The sequence below is a fragment of the Microtus pennsylvanicus genome, chromosome 8, assembly GCF_037038515.1.
Source record: "Microtus pennsylvanicus isolate mMicPen1 chromosome 8, mMicPen1.hap1, whole genome shotgun sequence".
In the NCBI taxonomy this organism is placed as follows: domain Eukaryota; kingdom Metazoa; phylum Chordata; class Mammalia; order Rodentia; family Cricetidae; genus Microtus; species Microtus pennsylvanicus.
The window spans coordinates 19,298,232-19,313,362 of record NC_134586.1 but is presented as its reverse complement, the minus strand read 5'-3'; the positions used below and the strand labels follow the sequence as shown (position 1 = coordinate 19,313,362).

The following is a 15,131-nucleotide window of genomic DNA, read 5'->3' as shown; positions in this document are numbered from 1 at the left end:
CATAGAGAGATTCTGTTCCCAAACTTGAAATACAAAGAAAAGAAACATTTCCGTAGAGTCCCACATGAAGGTTCTTGATTGGAGACCACCATGCTAGGAGGAGTCTCTTAGTGATCAGTAATGAAAGGTACAGTCTAAACACACACCTCACAATGGAGATTGAATGGTTAGCCAAAGATCCAAGACATGGAAGTGTTTATCTATGATATGTATTTGCACTGTGTACATTCCAGTGAGAAAGGAAGAAATGGCCATTGCAAGTCCTGAAGCTGTCAATGGTACCTGCCCAAGAAACTGGATTGGATTTGGAAGTAAATGTTTTTATTTTTCTGAACACACAAGTAACTGGACATACAGCGAGACCTCCTGCATGGAGCAGGGGGGGCATCTAACTCAGTTTGACAGTCTGGAGGAGCTGGTAAGAAAGGATCGGGAGTTGGGTTTGTTGTTTGCTCCTGTGAAATATGTATTGCCTTGAGATAGAGAGCTTAAAGCTCAAACATGAGGAAGGTCCCACCCTAGACATTGGGGGACATGGGGCTCATGTTAGCATGTGCCATTTGTGATGGTAACACATCTGACTGTAGCCCTGAGACATTCCAAAGATATTCTCTCCTGTAGTGCTAATAGTCAACCTCTAAGGCGAAACATACATTTGAGAATCATGGTTGTCATACAAGTCTTTGTTCGTGCTGGCAGTTGTTGCAAACTTAAGGTGACAAGTGTTAATAACTGTAAATACAGACTTAACAAGGGACTTTCTCAGCCACAGAAGGATAGGTGGTTGTATGCATACTATGGGTTATGGCTGTACAATGTATCCACTGAGAAATGACAGTTATTTAGACTCCAAAGTTGATGACTCTCAGTTCAAACCTGCTGCCATCTGGAGAGGATACTGTAGAACAGAGACTCAAGGGGCATCTGAAGCTGAGAAACACATGTATTTGCTGTCTGTGTTTTTGACAGAATTTCCTGCAAAGATATAAGGGGGATTCTACCGCCTGGATTGGCCTGCACAGAGAGTCATCAGAGCATCCTTGGAAGTGGACAGACAACACTGAATATAACAACTTGTATGTGTTCAGAATACTTCTCCTCCTACTGTGTTCATGTGCTGTGATTGTGTGAGTTGTGGTTGTGAACGGTAAAAGGCTGAGTCATGTGAAGAGAACAGAACTGGAAAGGGAGAATCCCTTGGGCTGGAGGTGTGCCTTGGGGCTGGTTGTGTGTTACATGGAGTCCCCAGTATCCACTACCTGGTAAATTTACATGTGTTAGAGTCACCTAGTGTTGTTTCACTCCAAATCTTTAGCCTGATGATGGCATCTGGGGAAGATGCTGTCTGCTATCAGCACTTGGAAATCTCTCCTTGCTGCTAACTGCCCTTGTGGGATGCAGACATGTAGTAATATTGGCGGCGGCGGGTCTGCGTCCCCAACACCCCAGTCGCCTGCTCGGCTAGCTTATGCCCCGAAATAATTACACAGACACTGTATTCATTTAATCACTGCTCTGGCCCTTACTGGCTAATTCTGATATACCGATCAACCCATCTCTAACAATCTGTGAGCACCGGTCTTACCGGGAAGATTCTAGTTCAGAGCTTCATCGCGTGTGTCTGCCCAGGAGCCTGGAGCATGGCTTCTCTCCTGAGGCGTCTGCTCCCGAGAGGAGAGCTGTCGGCTCTGACCTCACTTCCTTTTCCTCCCGGCATTCTGTTCTGTTTACTCCACCCACCTAAGGGTGGGCCTATCAAATGGGCCTAGCAGTTTCTTTATTGCTTAACCAATGAAATCAACAGATTAATATATGGCACTCCCACATCACTTCCCCTTTTTCTGTTTAAACAAAAAAAGAAAGGCTTTAACTTTAACATAGTAAAATTACATATAGCAAAACAGCTTTCAAGCAAGAATTACAGTTACAATATTTATATCTATTTTATCTTTTATCATAACTAAGGAAAACTATAACTATCTATTCATTCTTCAACTCCAGCAAAGACTCCAGAAGGATATAACACTACCTAAGTAAACAAGAAATAAGAAAACTCTAGAAATGACAGAGACATCTCGCTGCCTGGACAGTCACCCAAAGTTCCTCTGTACCGTTGGGGCATCCATCTTCAGCCTCCAGGCCCATGGTATTCAGCAGACACTTCCATAAAGCAGGAAAATTCAAGGACAGTTCAGTCACTATCTGCTGTATCCTGCAGAATGTCTCACAGACTCTTTCATGAGTCATGAACCCCAAAAGACCGTCTCACCTTTAGGCAAGTTCAGCAGTCCTCTCTCTGCGGGTTCTTTGTGTCCAGTTTATGCAACAGTCCAGGCAAGAGCAGTTTCTTGCCCAAATGGCTATCAAACTCCATAACGATCCTCTTCGATGCCCATCTTCCTCTTGAAGTAGATTGGTACTGCCAGGAGCAGAGTGTCTCATTGTCATGAAATGTCCTCAGTTATTAAAACATTAAATGTCCTATTCTGTAATCTTTGAAAGACATGAAGAATGTCTATCTAAAATATATCTCTATATATCTAGAAAATCTAACTAACATGACTACAAGCTTTACTATTATCGATGATTATCCATTAACAACCTATATTTCTTAATTATACAGTACATATTTAAATGAACTACACAATCACAATACCTTAATAGCAGAAACACTTATACATATAACAAAATTGACCTTAAATCTGTATAAATAAAGCAAAATCTATACTAATGCAAATTATTCATATCTATATCATATCTCCCTTTAAATGTAAAAGAACATTTATAAACCATATTTGGGAACATGGGCGCAGTTTTTTCTCTCCAAACTGCTTCCTGCTGAATGGGGGCATCATTAATTAGGTCTTTCATGGTATAACCTGTGTGCCAGGGTCATCTCAGTTGGCAGTTGAGCGAAGCAATTTTCTGAAGGTGTTCACACCAACCCTTCAGGAGGGCGTGGTCCATCATACCAAATCGGGATAAATGCAATCCACAAGGTCTGATCCTCTGTGAAAACAAAAGAAGAATCTCTTTTCCAAAGTATCATATTTTTAGATCCAAATTCTGAAATCATACCCTCATGATATCCGTTCTGGTTCCAGTTGGCAGCCCATATAATGAAATGTCTCTCTGTACTTAGCTCTTTCACAGTCAAAAATTTTAAAGAAAACACAATGTACATAATCCAGACTCTCTGTGAATTTTCCATTTTTACGTCGCTTATTTTTCTTTATTTCTTTTAATCTCTTAACTGTACTCTGTCTCTTTAAAGACTTTACCATTTTTTTTAAACCATTAACTTTATTCTCTATATTCTTTTTCTTCTCTCTCCCAAGCCAACGTACATTCATCCAACAGTGTGACTCATTTAGTGGTCTGAATCTGTCCTATTGTGAATCTGCAATTTTTTACTATCTAGGACCACTTTTGATTTGCGTCTTTAAATCACTAGGCGCTTAAGAATCTAAGCTGTGACATTCCTAAGTTAACTTTTTGCTTTTTGAGCGTATATCTTTGACCTGGAATAACCCTGTAGACCAGGCTGTCTTTGAACTCTCAGAGATCCGCCTGTCTCTGCCTCCCAGGCATTGGGATTAAAGGTGTTTGCTATTACACCTTGAACTCACAGAGATCTGTTTGTCTCTGCCTTTTAGGCACTGGGATTAAAGGCGTGTGCTACCACACCTTGAAGTCACAGAGGTTTACTTTAAGAATTTTAACTTTTAGCCTTCATATATTTTTAACACACTTTAAACCATTCAGAAATTTTCTCTGTCTTTGAATCTCTCTTTACTGTATATCTCTCTTTTTCTGACCACAAGAGCCTTTAATTTACTAAGCAATATCTGTAGGACTAAAGGTGTGGCTTTGACGGCTGGATCCTTAGCTTTCCAGCCTCATGGCTGAGGTACTGGCTGTAGCCATGTTTATAGCCACAACTGGCGTTTCAAGGTCCCTGCCAGCCAGCGAGCTACAACAGACAACACTCAAATCCTCTCTCGGTAGCCGGCCCTCCTGCCTCAAACAGTCAGAGTTTGCCCTGGCAGGATGGCCCAGAAAGCCGGCATTTTTAAATGGCGCAGCTTTTTTCCTGCTACGGCTGAAAACAAAAGCATGCGTTCAGCTTTTCCTCAACACCATTTAAGTGTTTCGTGGCAGGACCTCTTAATGAGCTGCAAGGCTTTGCAGCTAAAGCTGAGTCAGGAAGCCTCTCTTAGATGAGGCACTTGCTTGCCTCTGGCAAGCAGAGTAGACCCAAGAGATTGCCACAAGAAACATGCTTTACTCTATTCTTTTCCAAGCTTTCTCAGGCTTTCTGTGGACTCAGTTAGCCACATGTCTGGGCGTCATTTGTAGTAATATGGGCGGCGGGGCTGCGTCCCCAACACCCCAGCCGCCTGCCCGGTTAGCTTATGCCCCAAAATAATTACACAGACACTGTATTCATTTAATCACTGCTCTGGCCCTTACTGGCTAATTCTGATATACCGATCAACCCATCTCTAACAATCTGTGAGCACCAGTCTTACCGGGAAGATTCTAGTTCAGAGCTTCATTGCGTGTGTCTGCCCAGGAGCCTGGAGCATGGCTTCTCTCCTGAGGCGTCTGCTCCCGAGAGGAGAGCTGTCGGCTCTGACCTCACTTCCTTTTCCTCCCAGCATTCTGTTCTGTTTACTCCACCCACCTAAGGGTGGGCCTATCAAATGGGCCTAGCAGTTTCTTTATTGCTTAACCAATGAAATCAACAGATTAATAAATGACACTCCCACATCACAGACAGAACTGCTGATGGCCACTAAGGGTTCTGATACCCCAGGAAGCCACTGCACAACTGCTGGACAGGACTTGTCAGACAGCTGTGTGCACAGCTGCTCCTGTCACAGTAGCAGAGACTCTATGGGTATTGGGGACCTTCTCTAAAGTCTCATCATCAAAGGGCACCCAGGACAGTGTTTGGATGTGAGCATAGCCATTTTGAACAGACCAATTTCAATGGAACAATGAATGTCCATCAGTAAAGACCTTTAGAGTTTACTAAGTGCATTTTCTCCCAGTTTCATACCTGTGAGAAATTCTCAAGATAGAATTGAAAACTCCCCTTTGAATGTTACTCATGGCTGAATGAAGTTCATGTGAACATGGCAGATGGCAGCAGTCAAATGTTTTGTACACACAGTACAGGGTCCAACATGGATGAGTGACAAAGGTGTGGTCACCAAGTGGAACCCTGAGAATGGAAAAGTCACTGGGTGTAACACTAGTGCTGGTGATTCCTCATGGCCTCTGCCTTTCTGTGATTCGTGCTATAAACAAGAAGTGGACACGAGTGAGACATCATTGCTGGGGGAATGCAGTGGCCGACTCTGCAGAAATTTGTTTGTTTTTTGTTTTAGGACTCTCATCCGAGGAGAAGGAGAACACGCCTACCTGAGTGACAGAGGAATCAGCAGTGGCAGGAACAACATAGGAAGGAATTGGATTTGTAGCAAGCCCCACAGCTATGCTTTACAGTGTCCAGAAGTTTCACAATTGATGAAGGTCACTAAAAAAGAAGTCCCACACTAGCTCAGAATTTAGTATAAGAAAAGGTTATTTTTTAGGGATAGTCCCACAGATCTAATGTTGTGCTCCAACAGGACACAGCAAGTGATTCCAGCATCTGGAAAACAAGGAGAGATGCTGAATGCAAGCTTGAAGTCAGCATATATAGTATAGGAGGCCACGCCCTAGAGGGTGGGTACCTTAAAGGCTACTGGCTGCAGGAATTCCTACAGCACACAGCTTGTGTAGAGAATGTGTCAAAGTCATCATGAGAGATCTGTAACATGATATCTACAGCTACAGGTTTATTTCTTTAACTTATGTAGTTCTATGCCAGGCGATGGTGGCACACGCCTTTAATCCCAGCACTCCGAGGCAGAGGCAGGCGGATCTCTGTGAGTTCGAGACCAGCCTGGTCTACAGAGCTAGTTCCAGGACAGGCTCCAAAGCTACAGAGAAACCCTGTCTCGAAAAACAGAAAAGAAAACAAAAAAATAAAATAAAAAAAACCCCAAAACTTATGTAATTTTATCAAAATTAACTCATAATCTGTGCTGATGAAAACTATCATAGAGGACTATACTTATGGGTACTTGGGAGACTATGGGTGATTCTAAATGAAATAAGAGTTTGGTATGGGTTTGTATTCACATTATAACCTTAATTACAATCATATTATTCAATAAAATAACATTTCTCTGTGTTCTATTCATAGTTCATATAGTGCTTCCTTTATTTCAATCCATTTTATTTTTTAATTTATATCACTATTTTCAAATAAATAAATACTTTCTCCTATTAAAATCACTTCGTGTTTGGCATAGAAACGACATGTTTCATAAAAGCCTCAAAAATTTAAAATATCTTGTCATAATTCTAACCAAACAAGTGAAAGACTTCTATGATAAAAAAAAAAAACCTTAAAACACTGCAGAAAGAAATTGAAGAAGGTATAAGAAAATGGAAAGTTCCTTTTTTTTTTAATTGGGTTGATTAGAATTTTAAAGTCTAGTTTCCTGAGTTCTCTATATATTTTGGAGATCAGACCTTTGTCTGTTGCGGGGTTGGTGAAGATCTTCTCCCAGGCAGTAGGTTGCCTTTTTGTCTTGGTGACAGTATGGATGTTCACCTTCCTAGATATGGACAGAGGGGGGAGGACCTAGGACTTACCACAGGGCAGGGAACCCTGACTGCTCTTTGGACTGGAGAAGGAGGGGGAGAGGAGTGGGAGGAGGGAGAGAAGGGTGGGAGGAGGGGGGGAAGGGTGGGAGGAGGGGAAGGGAAATGGGAGGCTGGGAGGAGGTGGAAACTTGTTTTTTTTTTCTTCCTTTTCTCAATAAAAAAAAAGAAAAGAAAAAGGGGGAAAAAAAAAAGAAAATGGAAAGTTCCTGCACGGTCAGGGATTGGTAGGACTGATATAATGAAAATGGCTCTTCTACATAAAGCAATCTGTAGATTCAATGCACTCCCCATCGATATCCCAACACAATCCTTCACAAGTCTTAAAAGGACAATTCTCTATTGTATATGGAAAGATAAAAACCCCGGGATAGCTAAAAGAGTTCTGAAGAAGAAAAGAACTGCTGGGGGTCTCACCATCTGAGATCTCAAATTCTACTCCAGAGCTATAGTAACAAGAACAGCTTGGCATAAAAACAGACACATTGAGCATCAGCATTGAACTGAAGATGGAGATGTAAGTCCACACACCTATGGACACCTGATGTTTAATAAAGAAACTATACATATGCATGAGAAAACAGACCGCATCTTCAACAAACAGTGCTGGTCAAACTGAATGGCTGCCTGTCAGGAAATGCAGTCTCGTTCATTCTTACTGCTCTGCACTAAACTCATCTCCTATTGAGTCAAAGACAGCAAAGTAAAACCAGACACAGTGAATCTGGCAGGAAAGAAAGTGTTGAATAGCCTTGAGCTCATTGGAACAGAAAGAGACTTTGTGAACAAGATACTGTTAGAACAGGCACTAAATCAATAATAATTAAATGGGGTCCCTTGAAACCAAGAAGCTTTTGCACGGTAAAGGAAACTGCCATTCAGACAACTGGGCAACCTTCAGAAATGAAAATGTTTTTACCAACCTCACATCTGATATGTCACCTATATTTGAAATATGTATAGGACTCCAAAAACAGGACGTCAGATAACCCAATTTTAAAAGTGTTGTATACATCTCAAGAGAGATTTCTCAAAAGACGGACACAAATGGTTGAGAAACACAAAGATATGGTCAATATCCATAGTTATCAGGGCAATGTAAATCAATACTACATTGAGATTTCATTGTATACAAGTCAGAATGACCAAGATAATTAAACTAAAACAGATCCTGCTGATGAGGTTCTGAGGTTGATACAGAGCATCCATGTTTGCATACCCCCCTCCCCCACACACACGGAGGGAAGAGTGTCAGAGACAGAGGCAGGGAGAATGGAGGGAGAGAAGACAAAACGGGGAGACTGGAGATTTCCTTTCTAATACATAGGAATCACACACTGTGCCCACTGAGGTTGCTTGGAGGCTCTGCTTTGCCTCTATTTCACTACACCATCCACAGAAGATGTCTGCTTAGGTGAAGAAAGTTAAGGAAAGTGCATCCTGGTTCTAAAACACACACAGCAGTGAGACATTCCTACAGTTGACTGCCAGAGTCACATGGCCTGAACTCATGCGCACAGGAGATAGTCCTATATGGCCTCTGTTGTGCTAGGTCTAAGTTGATGGATGCAGTGACGGGGATTGGATCATGAAGGCTCAGCCTCCACCAATGAATTAATCCACACATGGCTTCCTAATTTCACAGCCTTGCTCTGAGGTGAGGGCAGCTTTCTGAGATGAGGCCTAGTTGTTGGAAGATTCTGGAGCTGTGTCTACCGTATCCTTGGTTCTCCTGTTGTTGCTCCACTGGGCAAGGACCCCGAGTCTTCAGGCACCACTGCTCCTGTTGAGATCTCTTCCCAGCCCGAATTGGCCTCTCCTGTAGTCCTTGCACTCAGAAGTCAGTGACAAGGGTCTCAGTGTTGAGGTCCCGACAGGCCATCTCCGTGTGCAGCCTTTGTCTGAGCACTAATCTCAGAATGTGGGGCGCCAGGGCAGAGGAAGAGGGTGGAGGGCTGCAAGACTGGGGTGTGATTTAGAGCAGACTCGTCCTGGCCTGGGAGCTGGCGGGACATGTGGGAGTGCGATACTCGGAAGGAGCGCGAGGGGGCGCCCAGCCCTGTGCTTCAACCTCCCAAAGCACAATGAAGAACTGAGCAGGTTAAGTAATCAAGAAGCTTCAACCAAAAAAAAAAAAAAAAAACAAAAAAAAAAACCAAAAAAACAAAAACCAAAAACAACAACAACAACAACAACAACAAAAACCCTGCAAATATAGTTATAGCCTGTTCTGGTGGCCCAGGCCAGTATCATATGCTGAAGAAACAGAGTTAGCAGTATCTGAGCTCGAGGCTAGCCTGTACTGCACATTTTTTGCTCCTAAACACAGACTATGACTCTGGAGTTACTTTCGTTTGCAGGGACCAAGCTTTATATCTTTAGTTTTAACTTTTAACGCTTATTTAAGGTAGGATTGTCCGAGGTATTCTGTGAATTTACTTTCTGTAGGTATCTAGAGATTTTGGGAGGATTCCCTGCTCTTCTGCCACCACACAATAAATCTGCTGGCCACTAACGAGGTGGATATTCACAAAAGAATCTCCCTATTTCCTTCAGGACACGGCATATATTATGCAAAGTAACATTTCAAAAACAAAAGAACTCAAAATTTGAAGGCCGATATTACTTTTTTGATCCAGTAGAAGAAATGAACAGACCTTATCACCGGCAGGGACCTCAGAAAACATTACCGAGGTATGTTCCTCTTGGTTAAAAAGGAAATATACATGTAGCAAGTGTAAGGGAACCAAACACACATAGAGCCATGTGGAAGGGGAGAGGCCAAGATATAATTCTTAATCCACATCTTGCATGTCCAGCCCATCTTTTCCACAGATGTCGGTGGGACAAGAACAGAAGAAAGCAAGCCTTTCCAGGTAATCTTGTCCCATCCTTGTCCTCAAGGCAGAGGGGAGAAAGTCTCCAAAAGCGGAAAGAGAAAAGTGTCCTGAAGGAGGGGTGGGAAAAAAGACCCCTTTCGTTCTCCCAGGGAGGCAGAATACTTAAGCCAGAAAAAAAAATCCTAGAAATAAAACCACACACACACACACACACACACACACAAATCTTGCAATGGGCAACTGCTGGGTTCTGAGGCCGTGAGTTTGTTTGAAGGGAGTTTTCCTGCAGTAGTGCAGAAGAACCTTGTGTTGCTATTTATTTAACCCTAGGAGCCATTGCATGTCATTGAGTCATGACTGTTGACTGTCTTGTCCATGGGGTGCGATGTTTGTCACTTCAATCTCTAAAACATAAGAGCTAAAAACAGCAGTTAAAGAAAAGTCTGAAGAAAGAGACCAAGAGCTTTCCTATGAACACCCAGTAGATTACCCCGGAATCTAAGGTACCTATGTGAGTTCCTAATTTTATAGATAAAAAGATAAAAGAATTGAAAAAAGGCTTCAGACAATAACTTCAGGACTATCTCCCTGACATTTGAGAGAAAGAAAAGGAAAAAAAAAGGTGCAGGTAAGGTGGAGGGCAGTTTCCATAACAGAGGACAGAATAGATAAGAATAAGAAATCACACTGACGTAGAGACCAGGGAAGCAGTCAGACTGAGCAGTGGAAGTCTGTCAGCAGCTGCATGGGGGTGGGCGTCCTTGCAGACAGGCTTAGCAGTGGGATCTGAAAGGGCCCTCATTAGAAGAGGAGATCCTGGGTGTGTTCATGTTTTCTGTGTTAAGGGGATGGTTAGTTCTCTCAGCTTCTGTGTCTTCAAGTGTGTCTTCTCACCTTGTCTAAAAGAGCAAGCAGTTTCTTTTCCTTTCCTTATGGTGTCCACATCATTGTCCCTGTTTCTCTATCCTGCCTCCTAACAAACAATTTCCTAACTCAGGAAGCAGAGTTTTTCTTCCCTCCTTTTATTTATTCTCTCTCTCTCTCTCTCTCTCTCTCTCTCTCTCTCTCTCTCTCTCTCTCTCTCTCTCTTTCTCTTTCTGTTGGAAATATAGCACAAAGGTCCTTAAGTCCACATATCTCCAGAGAATCCAGGAATGTTAAGCATACAGGTGTAGGTGTAGACTGCTTCTGTCTAAGTAAAAAGGAAATTTTAACTTTAACATAGTAAAACTACATATAAAAAGCATGTATCAAGTAAAAAATACCATTACAATATTTATATCTACTTTATTATTTATCATAACTAAGGAAAACTATAATATAGTCATTTATTCTTTTTTTTAAATTTATTTATTTATTAAAGATTTCTGTCTCTTCCCCGCCACCAACCATTTATTCTTCAACTCCATCAAAGTCTCCAGAAGGGTATATTACCTAAGTAAACAGGAAGCACTTTTTAAGCAACTTCCAAAACTCTAAAATTGACAGAGACATCTCGCTGCCTGGACAGTCACCCAAAGCTCTTCTGTAATATTTGGGAATCCATCTTTAGCCTGTGGGCCATAATATCTGGCAGACTTTTCCATGAAGCAGGAAATTTGAAAGGTGTTTTGCCTCTATAGGCAGTGTTTTAGTCATTTTCTTCTGTATCCTACAGAATGTCTGGCAGACTGAAGGACTATCTAACTTTTAGGCAAGTTCAGCAGTCATTTTTCTGTGACTTCTAAATGTCAAGTTCATACATCATACATCAATCAGTCCAGAAAAGAGCAGCTTCTTGCTCAAATGGCTAACAAACTCCATAAGGAGCCTCTTCGATGCCCATCATCCTCTTGAGGTAGATTGCTGCTGCTAGGAGCAGATGTGTCTCATTGTCATTAAAAGACCTAAGTTCTTTAAAACATCTCAATGCTGTATTACTTAAGTCCTTGAAAGGTTTGAAGAATACCTATAAATCTGAAATATATCTCTGTACATCTATAAAGCCTGATAACATGAATACAAGCTTGACTATTACAGATGACTATTAAAGTGTATTTCTAAGTATACATTACATTTTAAAATCAACTACAAAAACACAATACCTGAATCAAGAGCAGAAATGTACAAATAACAAAATTGACCTGAAATCTGTGTCAATAAACCAAGATCCATACCAATGCAAAGTACTCATCTCTATAGCATATACCCCTATAAATGTAAACAAACATTTATAAACAATCATTTAGGGAATTTGGGCATTGTTCTCCAGACTACTTCATGTTGATGGGAGCTCTGTTAATCAGGTCTTTCATGGGGTATCCTGTGTGGTAGGTTCATGTCAGTGAGCAGTTCTAAAGCTGTCATGGTTATTGTACCATCTGGACCGTTGCTTCAGGGGGTCTTGCTTTTTAAACCATATTAGCTGGTTGTTGACAGAGGTTTCTGTCCTGCCCTGTTCAGCAGCCATTCAATCACAAAGAAACACTCAGAGGCCTACATTAATTATAAATTGGTTGGCCTATTGGCTCAGGCTTCTTATTAACTAACTCTTACATCTTAAATTAACCCATAATTCTTTTCTATGTTAGCCACGTGGCTTGGTACCTTTTATCAGTGACACATTCTCATCTTGCTTTCTCTGGGCCTGAGTGACAAGTGCAGACTGAGGCTTTCCTCTTCCTAGAATTCTCCTGTTCTAGTTGTCCTGCCTATACCTTCTGCCTGGCTACTGGCCAATCAGTAAGTAAACAGAAAGTGCATTGTAAGCAACTTCCATAGCTCTAGAAATGACAGAGACAGCTTGCTACCTGGACAGTCACCCAGTGCTCTTCAATACTGTTGGGGCATCCATCTTCAGCCTACAGGCACATAGTATCCGGCAGACTTTTCCATGAAGCAGAAAATTTCAAAAACAGTTCAGTCACTTTATTCTGTATCCTGCAGAATGTCTCCCAGACTCTTTCACGAAGCAGGAACCCTGAAGGATCATCTCACCTTTAGACCAGTTTACCAGTCAGTTCTTTGTGGGTTCTGCATGTCCAGTTCAGTAGTCCAGGCAGGAGCAATTTCTTGCCCAAATGGCTAGCGAACTCCATAAGGAGCCTCTTGGATGCCCATCTTAAATTTCAAAGACAGTTCAGCCTGTATTGGTAGCTTGTTATTAATTTTCTTCTGTGTCCAGCTTATCCATTTCTTGTCAGTGGGTGAGCCCTCCTCCAACAGCTTCCTTTTGCAAAGGGGATTGTATGACACCAGGAAGCTCTTTTCCAAACTATACTGGACTTAAATGTATTGGGATTAAACCACCTGTTATTAGACTTCCTGAAGTCTGATGCAGATTGATGAAGTCAATCTGCATGGGTTTTCATTCTTATCTCTTCATGGGGTTTCCTTGCCTGTATGACACCTGCAGGGGCCCCTCCTTTATTTCTTCCTTTTTTTTCTTTAAAGACAGGGTTTCTCTTATGTTTTTCCTGGATACTGATCCAAAACTAAACCTGCTTCTACTGACTCACTTAACAATCTCCATCTCCTGAAGACTTCCCACCCCCATGCTTGTAGATTTTCATGGCTGAGCTTGACTGCTTCCCTGGTCTCTGCAAGCAGCCCTTTCACACTCTCACTAGCTCTCTCCATAATGCCCCCAACGAGGTGTTAATAAGCCCAAGTGTGCTTATCACCTGGTCCAGGACTTCCAGATAAACACCCTAGTTGCCAGACAGTGGTAATCACAGCACTCTGGAGGCAGAGGAAGGCTGATCTCTGAGCATTGAAGGCCAGCCTGGTCTATAAGAGCTAGTTTCAGGACCAGCACCAAAGCTACACAGAAAAACTCTATCTCAACAAACAAACAAACAAACAAACAAACAACAAAAAAGAAAACCACCCAGGCAATTAATTGTTCACACCTTCCCTGTGGATGCTCAGCCATTCAAAAGCCATCCCTCAATCCCCTACTCAGCTGCCATTTTTTCTATATTTGATCTTAAATATGACTTCTTTACTTCCCTCTGCACCCATTCTCCCAAGCTCCTTTTGCCTTCACTTTGGAGGACGTAGACATTCTGCCTGCCCTGGGATTCTGAGACAGCCCCACTACTTTGACCAGATCTTACCAAAGAACCTCAGCAACCTGGACTCATCTCATCTCCTTCTCCACTATGCAAACGATCTCTGCTTATGCAGCCTTCTCCACACACGGATCTCCTACACTCCATGATCCTCTTAACTGGACTCTGGTAGCTATAAGATTTCCAGAGACAAGGCCCAGATCTGCCAGCCATCAGTCACCTATCTGGGCCTGTCAATCTCAGGAGGAGAAGTATTCCCACAGTCAGGTTAGAGGAACTCTTTGCCCCCCGCCCCCAAACCAATGTGAGCTGCTTGCATTACCAGGTCTCTTTAACTCCTCTGCATAGGGACCCTCAACATTTCCCTTGCTGCTCAGCTCTCTATCATGGCTCTAAGGGGCCCCTAGACCAGTCACCCTCCCCCTCCATCCTCTCTTTCCCCCATAAATACACTTAGGTCTGTTCTTTGGCTTCCACACTAACCTTTCACATGCTAACCAAGGACAAGTCCTCAAAAACACTTTCACAAAAGTTTGGAGAGGACACACATTACCCCTGGTTTATTTCTCTAAACACCTAGACATAGTCACTGTAGGCTGGACATTTGCCCCTAGACCCTGGCCATAGTGGAACTGCTTATCTCTGAGACAAAGAAAATCTCACTTCACAGCCCCCTACACATGCTCAATACACACTCTCTCAAGAGCCTCATCAGCCACTGAGATTTCCTAACTTTCCCTCCATCAAGGGTCAGGCTGCTCGATACTTGCTAATAATAAATCACAGCCTTTTATTTGGGTCATGCCCACTATCCACCCCACAACACTTCTCCAATAACCCCTCCATGTCCTCTGACCTCCTTCCTTCCACTATGAGACACTTGCTCTGTCTTCTAACCCTTTTGCCCATATATTCATCACCCCCTGAAAAAGCCCCAGATTGTTTTACAGATGGGAACAGCCTACAATAAACCCCTTACTCAGCAGGATGTGCTGTACTCAAGGGAACCCTGCTGCTGAGGGGCCCAGTCCCCAGCAGTCAGAGAAGCTGGAGAGGAGATGTGGGTAGACAAACTCTTGGACTGCTGCCCAGACACACAGGGGAACTGTACCTGAGGCCAAAGCTTAGTTTATTTTTCTCTTTGTTGGTTGTTCTTCCTCTTCCTAATCTTTTTTTCTAATTTATTTATTTACTTATTTATTTATTTATTTATTTATGGTTTTCTGAGACAGGGTTTCCCTTGTATAACAGCCTTGGCTGTCCTCAAATTCGATCTGTAGAACAAGCTGGCCTTGAACTCACAGAAATCCACCTGCTTCTGCCTCCCGGGTGCTGGGAATGAAGGTGTGCACCTCCAATGCCTGGCCTGTTCTGTTCTTTATCCTCTTGTTTTCCCCTTTCTTTGTCTTCTCAGCTGTCTCCCCTATAATTCTTTGAAATGTTCTTTGTTATATTTGTTCCCTGATGCTCCCTTTATATCTCTCCTTATTCTTATTTTTCCTATTTTTATTTTCCT

General features: G+C 42.4%; 1 protein-coding gene across 2 annotated transcripts in view; it reads left to right on the top strand.

The window, feature by feature from the left end:
- The window catches only part of LOC142855950 (C-type lectin domain family 2 member D11-like), a 63,965-nt gene that overhangs the window by 42,092 nt on the left and 6,742 nt on the right, over positions 1 to 15,131 (top strand). The window contains exons 4-6 of one of the 2 annotated variants that reach the window (XM_075982623.1): positions 234 to 418; positions 970 to 1,076; positions 5,397 to 5,936. In XM_075982623.1, the coding sequence (XP_075838738.1) occupies positions 234 to 418; positions 970 to 1,076; positions 5,397 to 5,568 (464 nt within the window). In that variant the 3' untranslated portion in view covers positions 5,569 to 5,936. Of the gene's footprint in view, positions 1 to 233; positions 419 to 969; positions 1,077 to 5,396; positions 5,937 to 15,131 lie in introns of those variants that run through there. The other variant, XM_075982624.1, reaches the window with a different exon arrangement.